General features: G+C 41.6%; 1 protein-coding gene across 2 annotated transcripts in view; it reads left to right on the top strand.

Moving 5' to 3' along the window:
- Positions 1 to 17,749, top strand: part of unc5c (unc-5 netrin receptor C) — a 97,189-nt gene that overhangs the window by 69,425 nt on the left and 10,015 nt on the right. Inside the window, exons 5-10 of one of the 2 annotated variants that reach the window (XM_026356025.1) lie at positions 6,238 to 6,418; positions 8,272 to 8,439; positions 8,697 to 8,861; positions 12,583 to 12,639; positions 15,316 to 15,507; positions 16,683 to 17,042. In XM_026356025.1, coding sequence (XP_026211810.1) covers positions 6,238 to 6,418; positions 8,272 to 8,439; positions 8,697 to 8,861; positions 12,583 to 12,639; positions 15,316 to 15,507; positions 16,683 to 17,042 — 1,123 coding nt within the window. The remainder of the gene's footprint in view (positions 1 to 6,237; positions 6,419 to 8,271; positions 8,440 to 8,696; positions 8,862 to 12,582; positions 12,640 to 15,315; positions 15,508 to 16,682; positions 17,043 to 17,749) is intronic. The other variant, XM_026356026.1, reaches the window with a different exon arrangement.

Below are 17,749 nucleotides of genomic sequence, written 5' to 3' on the forward strand. Positions count from 1 at the left end.
GCAAATGTAACAGTTAGGCTATTCTATAAGAAGAAGGGAGAAGAAGTGATTTGGGAGGAAAGGCTATCTGCACAATTTCTCTGTTATGCTGCCTTACTGGGCGAGTGCAGGTAAAGATGGGGATGGAAGACTTTCCATCAGCTCAACACAGATCCTTCACTTTGAATACCTCAATGAAGCTCTTTCATCAACAACTTAAAGGGCCTCTACAGAAGTAACGGTGGCCTCTTTTCATACTCAGAATATGTGGCAGGCTCATAAAATTGACTTAAATCTCCTTTGTGAATGAATGCCGCTTTATTGTTCCTCTCTCTTTTCTTCTGCCATGCCCTCCATCTCCATCACCACTTCTCCACTTCAGAGCACTTGTCACAGCCCTGAGAGAAAGACAAGAGTTCAGAGGTGATGCACCCCCATGAGCTGCTGAGCCTGTTTCCATGGAAGCAGGATTTTAATTCAGGCATCTCCTTAGTCAGCCGGGGTCCTGCCGTGTTATCATGGGTAACGAGTCATTGATGCTCTGCAGGGAAGAGGCCCCGCTGCCCTGATTAAGTCCACTGGCTTTAGTGAGAAGAAAGCAAAGAAACAAAAAGATCTTTACTTCACATTCTCTCATCCAGCGAAGTGAGAAAACAGATCACTCAGATAGCTGAGGCATCAGTCAGAGTCCAGTAGGGACAGTAGAGACTTGGTACTTAGCTCAAATTTTGTCCCCTCACTTTAAGTTTTTGAATAAATGTACAAATAATGAGTCTTAACACGAATTATTCTGGGACAGTGCTTTATGGGAATCTAGTATCCCACACATTAAACTATGTAGCTGTCAGTGATTATCGTTGACCTCAGGCCCAGTTCTACTTAATAGGTAAAGTGAAGCAAACAGTGGCCTATCAGGTCACCTTGTCAAGAAATTTGAGTGCTTCCTCCCAGTCAGAATAGTGCAAAGTGTAGTTATGATGGGGCCTGGAAATGAGTAGTTGAGTGAGCATGTGAAACTGGAAGTGTGTTTTCATTAGGTTACCCATGGGGGGAAAAGGTGTCAGGAGGCCAGACTAAATCCCTGAGGCAACCAACCAAAGATTGCCCTTCAGGCTCTCACCTGTCCATCACTTCTGTTTTACCGTGCAAAAGCTGCGATTTACTCTAATAGTCCAGCATTTATGGGCTCTGCTGTCTTCTGTACAATGTCATGCACTTCCTGCTGTTATCTCAAAGGAATCAAGCCTTAATCATTAGAAAACATTATTCATTAAAGCACAGAGAAGCAAGGATTTAACTCTTTAATAACAACAACAGACAAAAACACGGAATAACTGCATGTACTATATGAACTGCAAGACCAACTTAATTATTTAAAATGGTGGCTGCCTGGTGGTACTTTAATTTAACATGCCAACAAGGGGTAAGCAAGGGAGTTCTCATTTGTCCGTTTGAAATGATTGTTGAGTAGTTTACACTGAGCTTGTGAATCAGTTCTAGCATTTTTATGCATTCTCCTGAAGATTTACCGTATACCACGAGGCAGGTTCTAACCTCTATCACAGCACAAAAAATCCTCTCTCTTTGTGGAGTTATCATCTAAGCTTTTCTAAAGGCCAGAGGAGACTTGGAAAGACCAAGGGCTATGTGAACAGAGTGTATCACAAGTTCTCCAACTTGCAAAGCTGCAGCTCTAGCAAAAGGCTTATACTAGTTTATTATTTATTATTTCATATGTGTGGTGTGCCTCTCTCCACAGCCAGTTTGTAAATTCAGACTTGTCCACCCACACATGAATGTACCAGAAAATTTGGCTTAAAAACTAAATGTACAGTATAATGGCAGAAATCCCGTAGTCACATCATCACCATCAAAACATAATCAACTGTTTCTTGGACCACGGATGATTTATCCACCAAATCTCAAACAAATGGTGTGGCTGCCTATTTAAAATTAGACAAAAACAGGATGGCAAAAACATAATTTTCCCCAACCTTTATGTCACTTATTATTGTAGGCGGTGAATGATTGCAGGAATCATTCAGGAAAGTGAAAACAGAGAGAGCGGCGTTGCAGACGTGCGACGTGTGCTTGGAGCTAGTTTAAGAAATGACTATTCTCCTTCAGCAAACTGCAGAGAGCTTCGGGCAAGACACATCATGGAGGAGGTCATTATTCCTGGCTGGAGTCTCAGTGATCTGTTTTCTGTATGGACACCTACAGTAGTATCCAATCTGGCTCCACCTCTGTTACCTAACCTCATCCTCCGTCATTCACCCTAACCTCATCCTATCCCAGCTCCTCCACAAACACAACACACACAAACATTTTTTTTTTTTACCATCACATCTCAAGATATCACACCTCTGTGTATTTTGGCTTGTTAATATTTATACAGCTCACATTTCCATACTTGTCATGCAGGCAGATGCAGAGCATATGGCTTGTTGTCTCATTGTGAATGATTGAATAATCAGTTTGTAACCTTTTGTGACTCATTCTCCAGGTGTGTCATTCAAGTCTGGAATGGATATATGCTGTGAAAACGGGGGAATGAATAAATTACATTGGATAGATAGTTAGATTTCCTGTGGAGAAGCAGGAGAGCTCATAATGACTTCTCTGTAGAGGAGTCTCGCACATTGCTATGGAACTTTTTTTTTTTTTTCCCCCTCCCCGTTCTAGCTTTTCACACCCACACCCACACTCTGCTGTACGTTCTATTTCTGACACAACAGCGATAAGTACTGAATGGTTTTGCCTTGCACTGGTTCTTAACAAGTGAGTGGATTGTATACAGTGTGTTCTGTATTTTGGGCTAATTAGTGTTGTGCTGGCACAGAAACATCCCACACTGTGGTTCCTCATACGTCACTGCAATAGCCAAGTCTGCAGCCGGCTATGTTTGCTGGTGACAGCGACAGGTGAAGAACACTGAATCTGCATCCTAAATCAAGAGCCTGGACACTTCAAAGGTGTGACAGGTAGACCACCATTATTGTTATGACGTATATGCCTGATTTTATCCATAACTTAGCTCTGACACTGGAGCAGTTTCAGTGCTATACTCACTCACTAGTGACTCATCATGGCTGATACATAATAGTTCCTGACTTTACAATTCGATGACGATGACACATATAACGAATCAAGGATGCTGCATTTTTAGATTACTGATTAGAATTGGTGGAAAGTGACCCACATGTGACACCTACATGAATCAGGGTGCGGCCCTGTGTCACCTGTGCCCTCCTCCACACTGTACACCATCTCTTTGTACAGTAGCACCTGATATGTATCCTGCTCTGTGAAATTTCTAGGATGTCTCTTCCCAGTTGGATCACGATCTTTATTGTTTACATCTCGCTTTAGTCTTTTCTTTTTTCCCTTCTTTCTCATTCACAGCCTTTACCTCTTCAAAAAAAAAAAGTCACCTTTTCTGTGTCTTCAATCTTTTGTGTCCGTTCTTTGGCGTTTCATATATTTTTGGCACATGAGTTACTGTGCATCTGCTTTCCTTCTCACTCATCTGTCTTCTCTCTGTCTTGTCTCTACCTATTTCTCTCCTCCCTTCTCTTCCTCTTAAGGTTTAGGTTTCTGTCTTACTGTCTCTCTCTTTGTCACTTGGCTGTCTCCAACCAGACAGGAAGACTCTCCGTCTTTATGACAGCTGACATGTGGCAATTTCCCTTCGTTAATGACAAGAAATGTGCCAATTACCTCTCCGGATGTTTCACTGCCAATCAGACACTAACGAGCTGTGTGTGTGTGTGTGTTTCTATGTGTGCCAGTCTGTGTATCTCAGTGTGCATGTTTGAGTCTGTTGGCATGAGAGAAAGTTGGACACGTGCTGTATGAGAAGAAGTCTTCTGCAGAATTTTAATCATTTAAAATCTTTTCACGAGTGCGGTGTAGAGACTGGCTTACCTTTTCATCTCTGGCTTTATTAATGAGTCCTAATTATAGTCAGTACAGCATAAATGATGGGTGAACTGTTGCTCACTTCTACTCTCTCACACACACGTTCCCATTTCTGACATGAGTTTCTACCATTTTCGATCCCTCGTCACTCTGTCTCCCTCCCACCCCTCCATCTGCTCTGAAAAGCTCTTTTGTTCAATTTTTAATTACCTTCTCATTTAAAAGTGCTCTTGACATCTGAACACAACACGTTTGGAGAGGCTGCCTCTGTGATTGGCGCAAAATTGGATAACCACCTCTTTGTATCAACTGTCAAACTCTATTCTAAGAACAGACCTTTTACTTCCCGGTGTCCTGTGCTCTGCACCCACTGATGCGAGCACTAAAAGACAAAATATTTATCATGTCAACAAAGCCGTCATTTCTCTTGTTTGCATCATTTTTATTTGTTTTATTCGAGCTGTGTCCCATTACTTTTCGGTATGACACAGGGAACAAAGAACATACAAAATGGTAATCAGATCACTGTCAGAGCTTTGTTCTAGAAACACAGAGGCCCTTCTTTCTGCTCACATTTGGTGTATTTTTTGGTTCTGTATATAAAAAATTAAAGGTTATATTGAAACACATCCACATAAAACCCACATAACTGGCATTAACTAAATATTTTATAAGGATTACCATTAGTTTTTTTCCTATGTCCTCTAACTTATATTGCAGCATTTTGGTTTGTAGTATCCAAAAATAATAAAGGGAATTTACATTTTCAGTAACTCCTCTCACTGCCTAGGTGATGTTACGGCTGTAATTTACATACATCGGCTATTAACACACTTTTATTTTGTTATTTTGTCTCATTGTTTGGTGACTTGCATAATACTAAAGCTGCTTTCATTAAATTAAACCACGAACAACAAACAGTAAAAAAAAGATTGTTCTCTATGTGCGGTAGGAGTAAGATGAATTCTAAGCCTCTTGAATCGTGGACAGATGTAATGTATCTCCTATACATAACTGCTTATGTCACGCAGCTCTCTATTGCACTGTGAGGTTACATTTCAGCAAGGAGACAGATGCTAAGGGATTCCTATTCTTCCTGGCTCCATAAGATTGATTCAGTTTGTACATGTTTATGGAGGGAGACACTCATAAGTACCAAATCAGCAGAGACCATACATCACGCTCACACAGGTTTACTGTAGAGCTCTGCTGTTATTAAGTTTGCATTGAGTGTTTGCTCAGATCTAAGTTGTCATGGAGATTGGTGTCTTATGAGCTGTGATGTAAGTGTTAGTGTAAGTGTGTGAAATAATTGTCAAGTGAAGTATTGAAAATATTTCTTTCACAGTCTCCCTTCAGTGTGTTCCCACTGGATAAGAGAGCAGGCAGCCTCACTGAGGTGTGACGCTGATGGCATCTTTGATATCTGTCATGTCAAGCTAGCACAGATACTAGTGCGGCTCGTGCATGTCGCAATCGCTCCATCTTCTCTTTTGAGAAAGTTCTGACAACGGCGGTCTTGAAACAGAGGCTCGTGTGTTGTACATCTCTGCTCTCATACATGCTGCTTCTGTGTTGTATTTTAAGAAATCCGCAACAACAGTGAACCCGCAGACTGCTTTGTATTTGGAAGACTCCTATCACGTTATTGCCCCACTTCTTTTGAGATACTTTATCTCTCATGAGAACGACCCTTTATAAACATCCCGCTTCTCTTTGCCTACCGCTCCTTGGCGTCTTATCTCTTATCAGGCCCTGCTCCTCGTGGGATATCACAATGCACAGGAAGTTCGCTGTTTGCCAGTCCACCTCATGACTGGACAGCTTCTTTGAAGAAAACCACGTTATTCTAAGGCCAAACCTTTATAGCTCTTGAAGATAAAAAGGATCACAGTGATTTCCAGCCAAATACAGACTGTAAATGGCCTCTTGTTTTGCGCTACTTCTAGGAGTTCAATATCAGCATCATTTAGAGGAATGAAACTCATAAGAAAAGGTCAGAGAGCCTCTCATCTTCAGGAATTGAAGAGTTTTCCTTTCTCTGTTGTTACTGTAGTGCTTTGTTCTAGGGGGAGAATAAAAAGAACATGATAGCTATTGACTTTTTGTAGCAGCACCTCAGAGACATAAACAACTGTGCTCTAATCCTGGCATTCGCTGTTATTCGAGCACAGAGAGAAAAACCGTTGCTGCTCAAACATTTTTCATGTGGTTTCTCTACAGTGTAATGAGGTTAACCCGCCTCATATCTACCGCGCTCACGCGTCTTCTGTTTAAAATTCTTTTTCTGTTGTCCCTGACCTGTTTGTGTGTGTTTGTTATGTGTCTTCTTCTCAGGTGGAATGGTTAAAGAACGAGGAGGTTATCGATCCCGCAGATGACAGGAACTTCTACATCACAATCGACCACAACCTGATCATCAAACAGGCCCGTCTCTCTGACACTGCGAACTACACCTGCGTGGCTAAGAACATCGTGGCCAAGAGGCGCAGCACCACCGCCACAGTTATTGTTTATGGTAAGCTGCTATATTACACCCAATCAATGAGAAGCAACACACGATCCTCATTACTGACCACATGAGATGAGATTAGTGAAGCCAGACTTTAATGCACAAGAAGTTTGCTCCAGTCAAAATAAAACAAATGTCAAAGTCACTTTGCATTAAATAAATCTCTCTCTTTCCTGTGGTGTCGTACATGCACTTATTTTGTTTCTGCCGGAAGGTGTGCAAGGAATAGAAGTTATGTGATTTTCTAAACTTCAAGTGAGGTGCTGAGGTGGCTTAGCTGTACTTAAAGAGACCCCCGCTGTGGTTTCACACAGACTCACCCACTCTCTCCCTAACATCAACTATCATGACTGTTATTGCACAGCACGGCTCTGAAGTTAAATCTCAGCGCCTGCTGGAGGCTAGTCAAGACAAGAAATGACACATGGAGCAGATGCTCTTTTGAACCTGAAACATTGTTTTTCTGCGTGAAGCAACTACTGGCTTGATAGCTCATTTAACTGAGGCCAAGAGAGTTCATCCTGTGCTTGATAGAGCGCCCATTGATGGTTCTGATTTACCTTCGGGGATTGAATAAAATCGCAGTGGTTCTGTTTCAGAAAGGCTCTAACAAAACTGCATACAGAATTCATATCCACCTATGTTGTATGCATAGTAAATTCAGACTGAATGTGCATATATACACATAATTGAAACGTGAACTGATGTTATCAGCTGGGAAGTTTCATGTTGGGAGTATCATTATCATTTTTCTGTGACTCTTTTCTAGACTGCTTGGGCCTGTGTTGTATGCTTCGGCAGTCTATTACGACTTTGTGTTGACAAACTGCTTATTCTTGAGAGAGAGTACCACAAGCCACCACATCTGTTTGTGCAGTCCTTGCTAATTATCCCCCTTTTTTTCAAAATTGGGATCCGCGTACAGTTCTGCACAGCTAAGCTGTACGTGAAAACACACACAACACCACAAAGCAATATGAGAAACCCACAGGATAAGGGAGAGTTGTCTCTTACACTAGTTATGAAAAAGCGATGACTGACGGTGTGTTTTTAGCTCAGTGGTTTCCAGTCCAGCACACAACAAGGACGCTGGGAACAGGAACACAAGCTGGTAGAGCGAGTCCGAGAGAAAGAGGGAGAGAGAAGATAGAGCCATAATCTACAAAGGAAAGAAAGCAGACAGTAAAGAAATGTGGGGCTTTAGCGGTAGTCCCCTAAAGTCCAATATTTTGGGCTTCAGTCATAAGCATGTCACATTGGAAAGTCGGAGGCTCTAAGGGCCCCAGTTCCTCCATCTCAAATGCCACAGACTTGGTCTCAGCCACAAGCCATGGTGTCACTCTCCACTGGATTTAGTCGCTGACAGAGATGGATGAGAGAGGAAGAGAAGCATTAGGAGGAATCAGTGAATGGAAAATGCAGCAATCGGACTAGAATTTACTGTCTGGCTGCTTGGCAAAGTAATGACCTGAGATGTCAGGTTCAAAATGTAAAAAAAACTCTACAGTATATAGACATATTTCATAATGGGCAACAGACTGCCAGCCCTCACACCAGAATCTAGTTAATGATGTATTTAAGGACACTTTAAAGACAGCCCCAATCAAAGCCAAATGTAATGTTAGTATTCTGTGCTGTACTGTATTTGTATAATTAATTACATTTGTTTAATGTTGTCTTATTTTTATGCATATTCAATTTGACCACACTGTGTTTCATGTGCTTTTATAAAACACTTTTATCTTGTTTTTAGAAAAGCCAATATCAAGTATCATTTGTTAAAACCATCTGAGCAGGAACTGAGAACACAATCATGAATCATGTTTATTTTAACATATTTTGATGACCATTTATTCCAGTGAATGGTGGATGGTCTACATGGACTGAGTGGTCAGTGTGCAACAGCCGATGTGGCCGCGGTTTCCAGAAACGCACACGCAGCTGCACCAATCCAGCACCACTCAATGGCGGTGCCATCTGTGAAGGGCAAGGCATCCAGAAGCTGGCGTGTAATCCTCTCTGCCCAGGTACGGCATAAAATTCCAATACACCCACTTATTAGTGGGCAGAAAAGGTTTAGGTGCACACAAACTAAATACATAAAATATGATGCAACATATTTCGCCCTGTTTGTGCCTCCACCCTTACGTGTGTCTCTCTCCCACATATCTCACGCCGTCTCGATCACGTATCTCACGCACCCACTCATGCACTTGTTTGTCTCCATCCGCTCATCTGCCATTTCGTTCACTGTGCGCTCATCTGTCCTTGTCTTGTGTGGTAGTGGATGGCCTGTGGACAGAGTGGAGTAAGTGGTCCACCTGTGGGACAGAGTGCACCCACTGGAGGAGGAGAGAATGCAACGCCCCAGCACCCAAAAACGGGGGAAAGGACTGTGAGGGCATGGTGCTCCAGTCCAAGAACTGCACCGATGGGCTGTGCATGCAGAGTGAGTACCCGACTAATCCTCTGCTACTCTCTCTGACCTGCCAACCAGAAACATTTCTTCACCCTTTGACCATGAGTTTCACACTGCTCTTTCATCACCATGCTGTGTTTCACATCCCCAAATACCACACTCACAATGTCTCTCACTCACTCTGTTTCGCTTCACTCATACATAAATAATAAGACATGCTAAAACGCCCTTCTTCTGCAGCGTGCCTCTCTTTATTTGCACATGCATAATACACAAAAGTTGTTTCACAGATGTGTCATAAAAGCAGAAACCTCAACACATCTTTTCCCGTGTCAGCTTGTCAGCTAAAAAAAAATCACTTGGCCTCATGGCAGTCTAAGCAATTATCCTTGTCACAGGCTAAACATGTGGGAGTTAAATTTAAAATAATAGGTGATTATATGGCAATTATATAAGGGGGGTCACAACTACCAAGCAGCTCTGATTACTACCTTAATTTAAAAACTCTGGATTCCTTAGGTCTAATGAGAGGAAACACCAGGCCACAAAGTGCCAGTAGTGTAGACTCGCTGCCAAAGTACATATGTTGGAAAATAAGCAAGCTTTAGCATATCGTTTACCGTACATAATTAATTTACATTTACACTGAATTCAAAGTATAGACTCTAGGTTGCACCACTATTTCCTCCTCATAAACCACAATTCTACTGCTTTTATTGTTTTTGTTGTTTCCTGGTTCTCTGTCTTTCAGCAAGTTTAAAAAACTGCCAACAATTCCTGCTTCTGCACTGATTTAATATATTCACAGATTAGAATCATGCCGCAGTTGCACTGATACGTGCTTATGGGTGTTTACTGCGGTGTTAAAAAAGTTACAGGTTAAATGATTTGATTCTCTGAACTTTATGTATTGAATCAGTGTTTGCCTTCTAGTTATTAGGCACAGAGCCTGTAATAACAAGAGAAAGATGACGGGGAGGGGGAGATCGCTGGCAAGACTACACAGTAACTGAGTTAAACTCTGTCTAGTTCAATAAAATTCCTCTCCAATAAACATCTTTGAATGTATTAGACCCACATGCTGTCACAGATGCCTCCATCGTGTGTGTAACCTACTATGGAAGGTGATTCTGACACTAATAACACCGGCTCGACTCCTGGATGACTAGAATTTTATACAGATGGCCATCACAGTGCAGTTGAGCTTTTGCTGCACTGTTGGGGTGTTAAACCGCTCCTGGCACTGTGGTGTCAACATGATGTACTGTATGTTATGGCTGATATCACACTGGTGGTCAGTATGCGTCTTTAGATTCGGCAACCTGATTAATCCATATGTTTCTGTAAACACATATAGTACCATATGTCCATGTGTACTGAGCACTGACAGGAAAGTACAACTTCAGACTACAATGATTGAATCTAATGTCAGAAAAATGCATTAGCTGATTTTATAGCGAAGGTCATATGTCTGTAATGTATAGAAACATCAGGGAGCAATCTCTGCGAAAACCCACTCTTATTTGTCTTATTCATCTTATTTTATTTCCCTCTGCGGCACACCATACTGTATGTTCAGCCCACCCCTCCCTGGCCCGCTGCACACCCTCTGTGACTCAGCCTATCACAGGAGCATTAGTTCTTGGTAGATTGATGGCCAGTTTGCACAGAATATAAAGCCATAATGATATAGATTTAGGATCATTTCAGGGATTGATTTTTTTGGAAGCTAAGAGGGTGAAGCCACTTATGTCAATGCTAATGACCATTTCCACTAGCATTTAGGAGAACGGCCCATTATCTAAAAGCTCACATTATGGCAAATATGATTGGCAATGGAAGTTGTGTGCAATCTGAACTCACCTCAGACCGCTGATCTGCTCCCACCAGTGCAGGGCTGGGATCTAAGCAAACACTTGTCTGTGGATTCCATTGCAGCTTGATCTTATTTTCTGTTGTTTGAATTTATTTAAATCATTTCAATTGCAGTCCATCACAGAAATCTAGCAAAGGAATTTGATACGACCAGAGCTGGAAATAGAAGTTGTGGCGCTCAGCCTCTATTGCTGTGCACTGTAAAAACTCGACTGACCTGAGTCAAAAAGGAAAGAGTTGTGTTATAATTTACTTTATAGCTTGTTTATCACATTTAGACAGTCAGAGAGTTTGAGGGCTGGATTTAACAAAGTTAAGGATCTACAGATTGATCTAGAGAGGTTGCACTTTGCTTGTTCAGATAGAACTTCCCAACTCTAATACGAGTATAGTTTTCACAGTTCGCTGAGGCTGACCTGTCTAAATCTCTGTTTTGCACTCCCTCTGTGGTCTGGCTTCCTTGATTCGGATGTTGTTTTCCAATCCTTTGGTAACCCTGCACTCAGACATGACATTTTCTTGACATATTGATCTGGAGAAAGCCAACCACACGCTCTAGCAAGGGCAATTTTTTATTGCTATAGGGACTAGAAAATCATGACTGTAAGGTTCACTTTAGCTTTTTGAGAATGTTAATTTTGATTCTCTATAAGATGTTGAAGTGATGTTGAAAATGAAAATAAATATCTTGAGGCACAGAATCATCAATTTCAGTTAACACTGATTGGACACAAATCGTAGAAACAATAATGAACCTTTAGTTATTCAAACAATGACATCAGTTTTGCCAGGCAGCATGTTTCCCTGAAGGCTGGACGTATGCCGCATTCGAGGAAGTAACGGCTGAAACGCAGACAGAGATTTCCTGCATGTGTCCACTTACCTAACCAGCTATGTTGTCACGAAAGAGTAATCTTCCACCGGTGCTTTGAGGTTTACTTTGGAGCCCACCCACTGAAGCATGCTTTCACTCCAGCTATACTGTACACTTGGTCAGGATGGATAGAAACTCTACAGGATGGGTTGAAATGGGCCATCAGTTAGACTGACCCTGACAGTCACCTCCCCCTGCTCCAACCCAACCTCCCAGTTGGGCTGGAGCCTGATTACATGTACACACCAGCCCCATCTATCAAGCCATTGATTTTCCTGTCGGTCCACTTGTCTGCCTGTAGCTCTCTCTCCCTCTCCAATAAGGACTTCATTGTCTGTATAGTTGTTTATGGATGTCCGAGGGACTCTGAATATTATGTGTACTAGCGCACTATCTCTGGCTGCCATCCTAGTCTTCTTTTCACTTCACTTCGTCATATAACCCGGCCACTACAAAGCCTGCCAAAATCACTGTCGGGGGCAAAAGCCATCACATTTTTCTCCAAATCTCTCTGCTTCAAACTTTTTCTATTCCTTGCTTTCATACCATAATCGGCCCTTTTATCTCATGCACCAACCTCTGCGTCCCCCTTCCAGTGAGAGATGCAAGGCTCTTGGATCTACTGACTCTGTTGGAGCCCACACTTTATCAGCCCCTTCATTCCCCTCACCTGCCAGCATCAGTCCTGATGCTGCTGAGGCACTAAGCCCAGTTGATGGATCACGCCACTCCCTCACAGAACCTCCATGTTCCTCCTGCTCCTTTCATCCATCTCCATATTCGATACACAGATCTGGAGAAGAGAGGCCAAATCAAGAAAGATCACTTTCCTGTGTCATCATCACTCCTACTCATGAGTTTGTTGCTGTCTCATTTGTTGAGTTTGTTTTTCCGTTGGCTTAAATTTGATTTTCATCATCCCTCTCCTGTCATCTTCACCCCTCCTCTCCCCCTCTTTACCTCCCTTACCCCTCCCATCCACAATCCCCTCCTCTCTTCAAGGTTCCTTATTTCAGAAGTCCTCTGAGGCAAAAGACAAGAATGATTTGGGAAATCCATGTGAGTTGTTGTTTGTTTTTTTTAATCTTTTCTTTTTTCATTAGTTCTGCATTCGTTCACACGTCTTTCTTTGTCTCCAATATCTTCTAATCTTTTTTTAGTAAGGACTCCAGTGACAGGTTGTCCACATGGACATGGACTTTGCAGTCACCTTTGTCCAAAGGAAATAATTAGAAAACATTTTTGCTAACTGCAACATTTCAGTTATTTTTACACTAGAACTAGAAACAAAACAAGAAGAATGTGTCCTTACCAAAACTGCAATGCATGTTTGCCCAATATTCCTTCATGTCCTCTGTGGCTCATTACTGCTATTCTGTTTTTTTACTTACAGATAATTGTAATTTCCTTTATGATCCACTCTCTTTTCTCATAATGCGTTTCTATTAGCTGGCTGTCGTGTTGCTTTCAACTCAGAGCTGACACTGCCCTTTACTCAGATGCTCCTCATGTGCTTCATCCTGACACTGATGACTGAGTCTGGTGGAGAAGTTAACTGAATGTGTTTTAATATATTTCCCTGTATCTGTATCTTACCCTCCTGTAAATCACAGAACCCTCACAGAGAGAGAATGGAGCGTTCAGTAATCCCTTTTCATTTGCATTTCTCATACTTTTTTCCCTTTCCTCATGTTCAAAGGGATGTATTAATCTAAGTGATACATTTTAATGTGTACACTTAGCAGGTTGCTGGCTTTATCATCAAAGCGTGGATGGAAGATTGTTCGACTGAGGGGATATATGTTAAATAACTGCAGGGAAGCTTGGCAGAGGGAGAACAGTGAAATTACATTTTCAGACTTTCATCATTGGCTCTCCGGCTCTGTGTTGTGCTCTGTATCTGTGCTAGACGAAGGATTAGAAGCTGAACATATATAAGGATATGTCTTGACACTTGTCTTTAATGTGATGTCTCTGTTAAGGCTGGGGGGAAAAAAAAAGAGAGCAAGGCCACACATGGGAGGGAAATTAAGCATTTAAAACGATTACAGTATGTGTACAGTGAGGCCATTCAGTGCAGCTTAACCTAAAGAAGGAATCTACATTTTTAAAACACCATGTTTATACTGTTAGTGTAAGAAATGCCCCAATGAAGGTCATTCCCATTTCATTTCACTAGAGATTCTCTAAGAGCATTAAATATAATGAAATTTAATTGGACAAGGTTTTTAATAATATCCCCTTTAGTTACATTTAAAAGCCTAATTACATTGAACATCAAATCATAGATTATTGTTAGAGAAACAGAAACGATCCTGTTGCAGAATGCTGTAAACCATGTACTGTATGTGATAAAAAAGATGTCTTCAGTTGTCATAGAGGCAACCTTATCTTGCTTTTCTTCCTCTACTCTTTTATTCTCCTTCGTGCAAGTTCAAGAGACACAGATTGAGTGCCATCTGTATCCCTGAGACGCACAAGGCTAATTTACACAAATGCTCTGCCACCATGCACATCCTTTAAGTCCCGTGGATTCATTTATGGCTGATGCTGCCCTCTACTGTTTCCGTGCTACTTGCTTACTCAAAGTATCTCAAAAACATGATGAAGAATGTGTTTATATGCTTTGGTCTCTGATTTTTTGTACCACCCCCCTGCTGACATGTACAGTGTGTATTCATACACTGCGTCGAACAATGCACACATTCAGGCTCTCACATGCCCTCTGGCATTTCTGTGTCTAAAGAAGAGTTTCTCCCCATTTGTCAACTTGGTGACAGTGAAGGACATTTTTTACCAAACACCACAGAGTTCAAACTGTCAGTAGGCATCCATTAGAAGATCTGATCTGTAATGAGTGCCTGTCTGAGTCTGCGTTTCTAGAAGCCACTATAACCGCGCCAGGCCTACTAATCACAGAGGTTTCTCCAGCTGGAAAGTGGACAGAAAGATTCTGGGAGGGAGACAGAGATGAAAGAAATGCATGCTATGTCTAGATCTTATCTGCAGTGTGTAAGAACAAAGCCAGAGACAGACTCTGAACTCCAACACAGAGAACGATAATTTGAAGATGAAAACATCTATATCTCTGTCTTCAGAACTTTTGATCTTGCTTCTTAGCCTGCTTATTAGGACAGCGTGTCATTGGGTTTCATTGGAGCAGCCTTCCTTACTCATTGTGCCAAATGTGCATGATAAGTATGTATATTTCTTTGTATAAGCTTATCCTAAAGATCCATGATATGTAAATCCTCTCTACAACACAACATTGGTATGAGAAATATGAATCTGTGACTTATTATCAACATTGCTCTTACTCATAGTGTATGTTTGGCAGATTTCTTCTTGTGTGTCCTTTAAAACTGAAAGTTGAAAACAGCCAAATGATCTGTGTCAAACTAAGTACAGTACATTCACTGTTATGCCTTTCCACTCTTGACAATTATACATGTCCCATATTCCTTCATCAGCACTATTTGCTACTTTGGTCACTATTAACTACAATTTTAAAAAGGCAGAAGACACACTGCTTGCATTTATTTCCCAGTAGATGGCTATTAATATCCGGCTCAGTCTTAAACCAGGATATTAGTCTGCTGATAATGGACTAATCACAACTCCTGCATATTGAGAAAGAAAGCTCTGTGCTATTGATGGGAACTTCTGAGATCTTAAAAGACTATTTTTCTCTGTGTGTTTTGTTTCTCTTCCCCAATCCCCCATCTCCTCCTCCAGTGGCCCCCAGTACAGATGATGTAGCCCTGTATGTGGGTATTGTGATAGCGGTGATCATGTGCCTGGTTATCTCCGTCGCCGTGGCGCTCTTCATCTACAGGAAGAACCACCGGGACTTTGACTCTGACATCATTGATTCCTCTGCCCTCAACGGAGGCTTCCAGCCAGTCAGCATCAAGACGGCTCGCAAAGGTGTTTGTTTTTGTGTGTATATGTTTGTCTGCTGTTATGGGTTTGATTGTATTTTAGGGGTGGATATTACATGATATTCATATGAGTAAATATCAGTCACACAGTCATGGCATTAACCTGGTGAGAAACGTTTGACTCAGCTGCTCAAACAGAACATGTGTGTAATGATGTGAATGTAAATGTGCTCTTTTGACTGTGGATGAGCAGAGAGCTTGCGAGAGAACGACAGGCAGCATGTTTGTGAGCGTGAGGTGATGAAACTATTAAAATGCTTGTCATTGTGATGGGAGGCCAAACTATGCCCCTTCATTAAGACATAATAAGGCCAGTCTGTATGTCGCATATTAAACTATAATTAGATTTGGGCTGGTGACGCAGGACTTAAAAGTAACACTGCAGGGGTGAGGACAGGTGGTAGCGAGCTGGACTAGAAGGACAGCGGGGAAACAGATCACAGTAGTTGTGTTGTAAACAGTCTGAGGTTTTGGAACCGGAAAAAGAATGAAAACTGAAATAAATAACAAACAGTTTAAAACACTGTACAATTTGGGAGGATTATTGCTAAATGTGTTTTTGCTGTCATAAAGAAGTTGATCCTCTCATACACCTGTAAGCACAATATTACAAAGCCGGCTGTCTACTTTACAAAACATGAGTTACTATATAAGTAAAGCATTAATTATAATATATAAAAATACTATTGCACTAGTACTAAAAAAGAATGATTTCCAAACAGCATCTGTATCATTTACAGCGTGGTGTTATGAAAAACAAAGAGTGGGTGGAGGTAGTGGAGGAGATAGGGGACAGAGAGCACCCACTGCCCTCACTCCACCCACTCAGCCCAGCTATTGAACATTCATCCTTGTACCTACCGGCTAAACCGAGCGTTAGTGATGCCATCTGTTGCTCATGAATCACAGCTGTGCCTAGAACTTCTCCGACTGAGTAATGTTTCTCGGTGGTGAAGTGGACTTCCCTAATGAGTGAAAAACAAATAAGTAAAGCCAGACAGTAGTCTTGCTGATTGCTGCCAACACTTATTTTCCTTGTGGTTATTTTGGTTTTCGAGATACCAGTTCTACACGTTCACATTTGCAAAGACTATATTATGAGCACAGTTCATCTTTGAAGATATTAACTCTGCTTGACTGGGACTTTCTTTTCTTTTCCAGCTGATCTGCTAACAGCACCTCCCGACCTGACTTCAGCAGCTGCCATGTACCGCGGCCCCGTCTATGCCCTCCATGATGTAACTGACAAAATCCCCATGACCAATTCCCCTCTGCTTGACCCACTTCCCAACCTGAAGATTAAGGTGTACAACTCCTCAGGCTTAGTGACTCCGCAGGACGACCTGGGAGAACTTTCCTCTAAACTGTCACCCAAGCTCCCACACTGCCTTCTAGACAATAGTGACAGCACGATGGGTCGCCGCACACAAACCCAGACGTTGCTACGCACCAGGGATCCTTCCTGCACTGCCTTGGGCTCTTTCAGCTCCCAGGGTGGACATCTTATTGTGCCCAATTCAGGTACTATAACAGACAATGAAAGAAGCAGTTTCCCCATATTTTTAGGTGTGTATGTTCATTTACAAAGGTGCTTTTGAGCTCTTACGTCAACATTTGGTACATTTGTGTCTATGTGAGTGTGTGAGCGTATAACTATGTACATATCTGCACAAAAAAGATATCGTCTATCGACTTTATTCATTCATAATTAGCTGCTGATGATGTTTCCTCCTGTTGTCAGTCGTGCTAAGCTAAGCTATCTGACTGCTGTCTGTGGCAACAAATTTAAGAGACAGACACGAGAGTGGTATCGATCTCCTCATAAATACTGTGCTAGAAAGCAAATAATTGTTTCCCAAATGTCAAACTATCACTTTAAGTTTGCCTTCTCCTGTTTCAACAGGAAATTTATCTCATTAAAGATGAAATAATATGATTTCACGGGACCTTTAATGTGGTAATTCTCCTTAACACAGAACAGGCATAAAGTGAATTATGTGTCTTTACTACTGGGTTTTGACATAGAAAAATATAAGACTGCAGAGATATATTACACAGTTATTCTAAACACTGAAGAGATGGACATATATATGCTTATTTTAAATTACTTATTACTTAATTAAAGGTGCCCAAACTAATAATATTAGAAATTATTTTAACTTCTACATTTACAAGGTCTAAGCTGCTTCTCTTATACTCCGTCACGTCTACCAGGATATCATCGATAC

The sequence above is a fragment of the Anabas testudineus genome, chromosome 12 (genome assembly GCF_900324465.2).
Source record: "Anabas testudineus chromosome 12, fAnaTes1.2, whole genome shotgun sequence".
Lineage (NCBI taxonomy): Eukaryota > Metazoa > Chordata > Actinopteri > Anabantiformes > Anabantidae > Anabas > Anabas testudineus.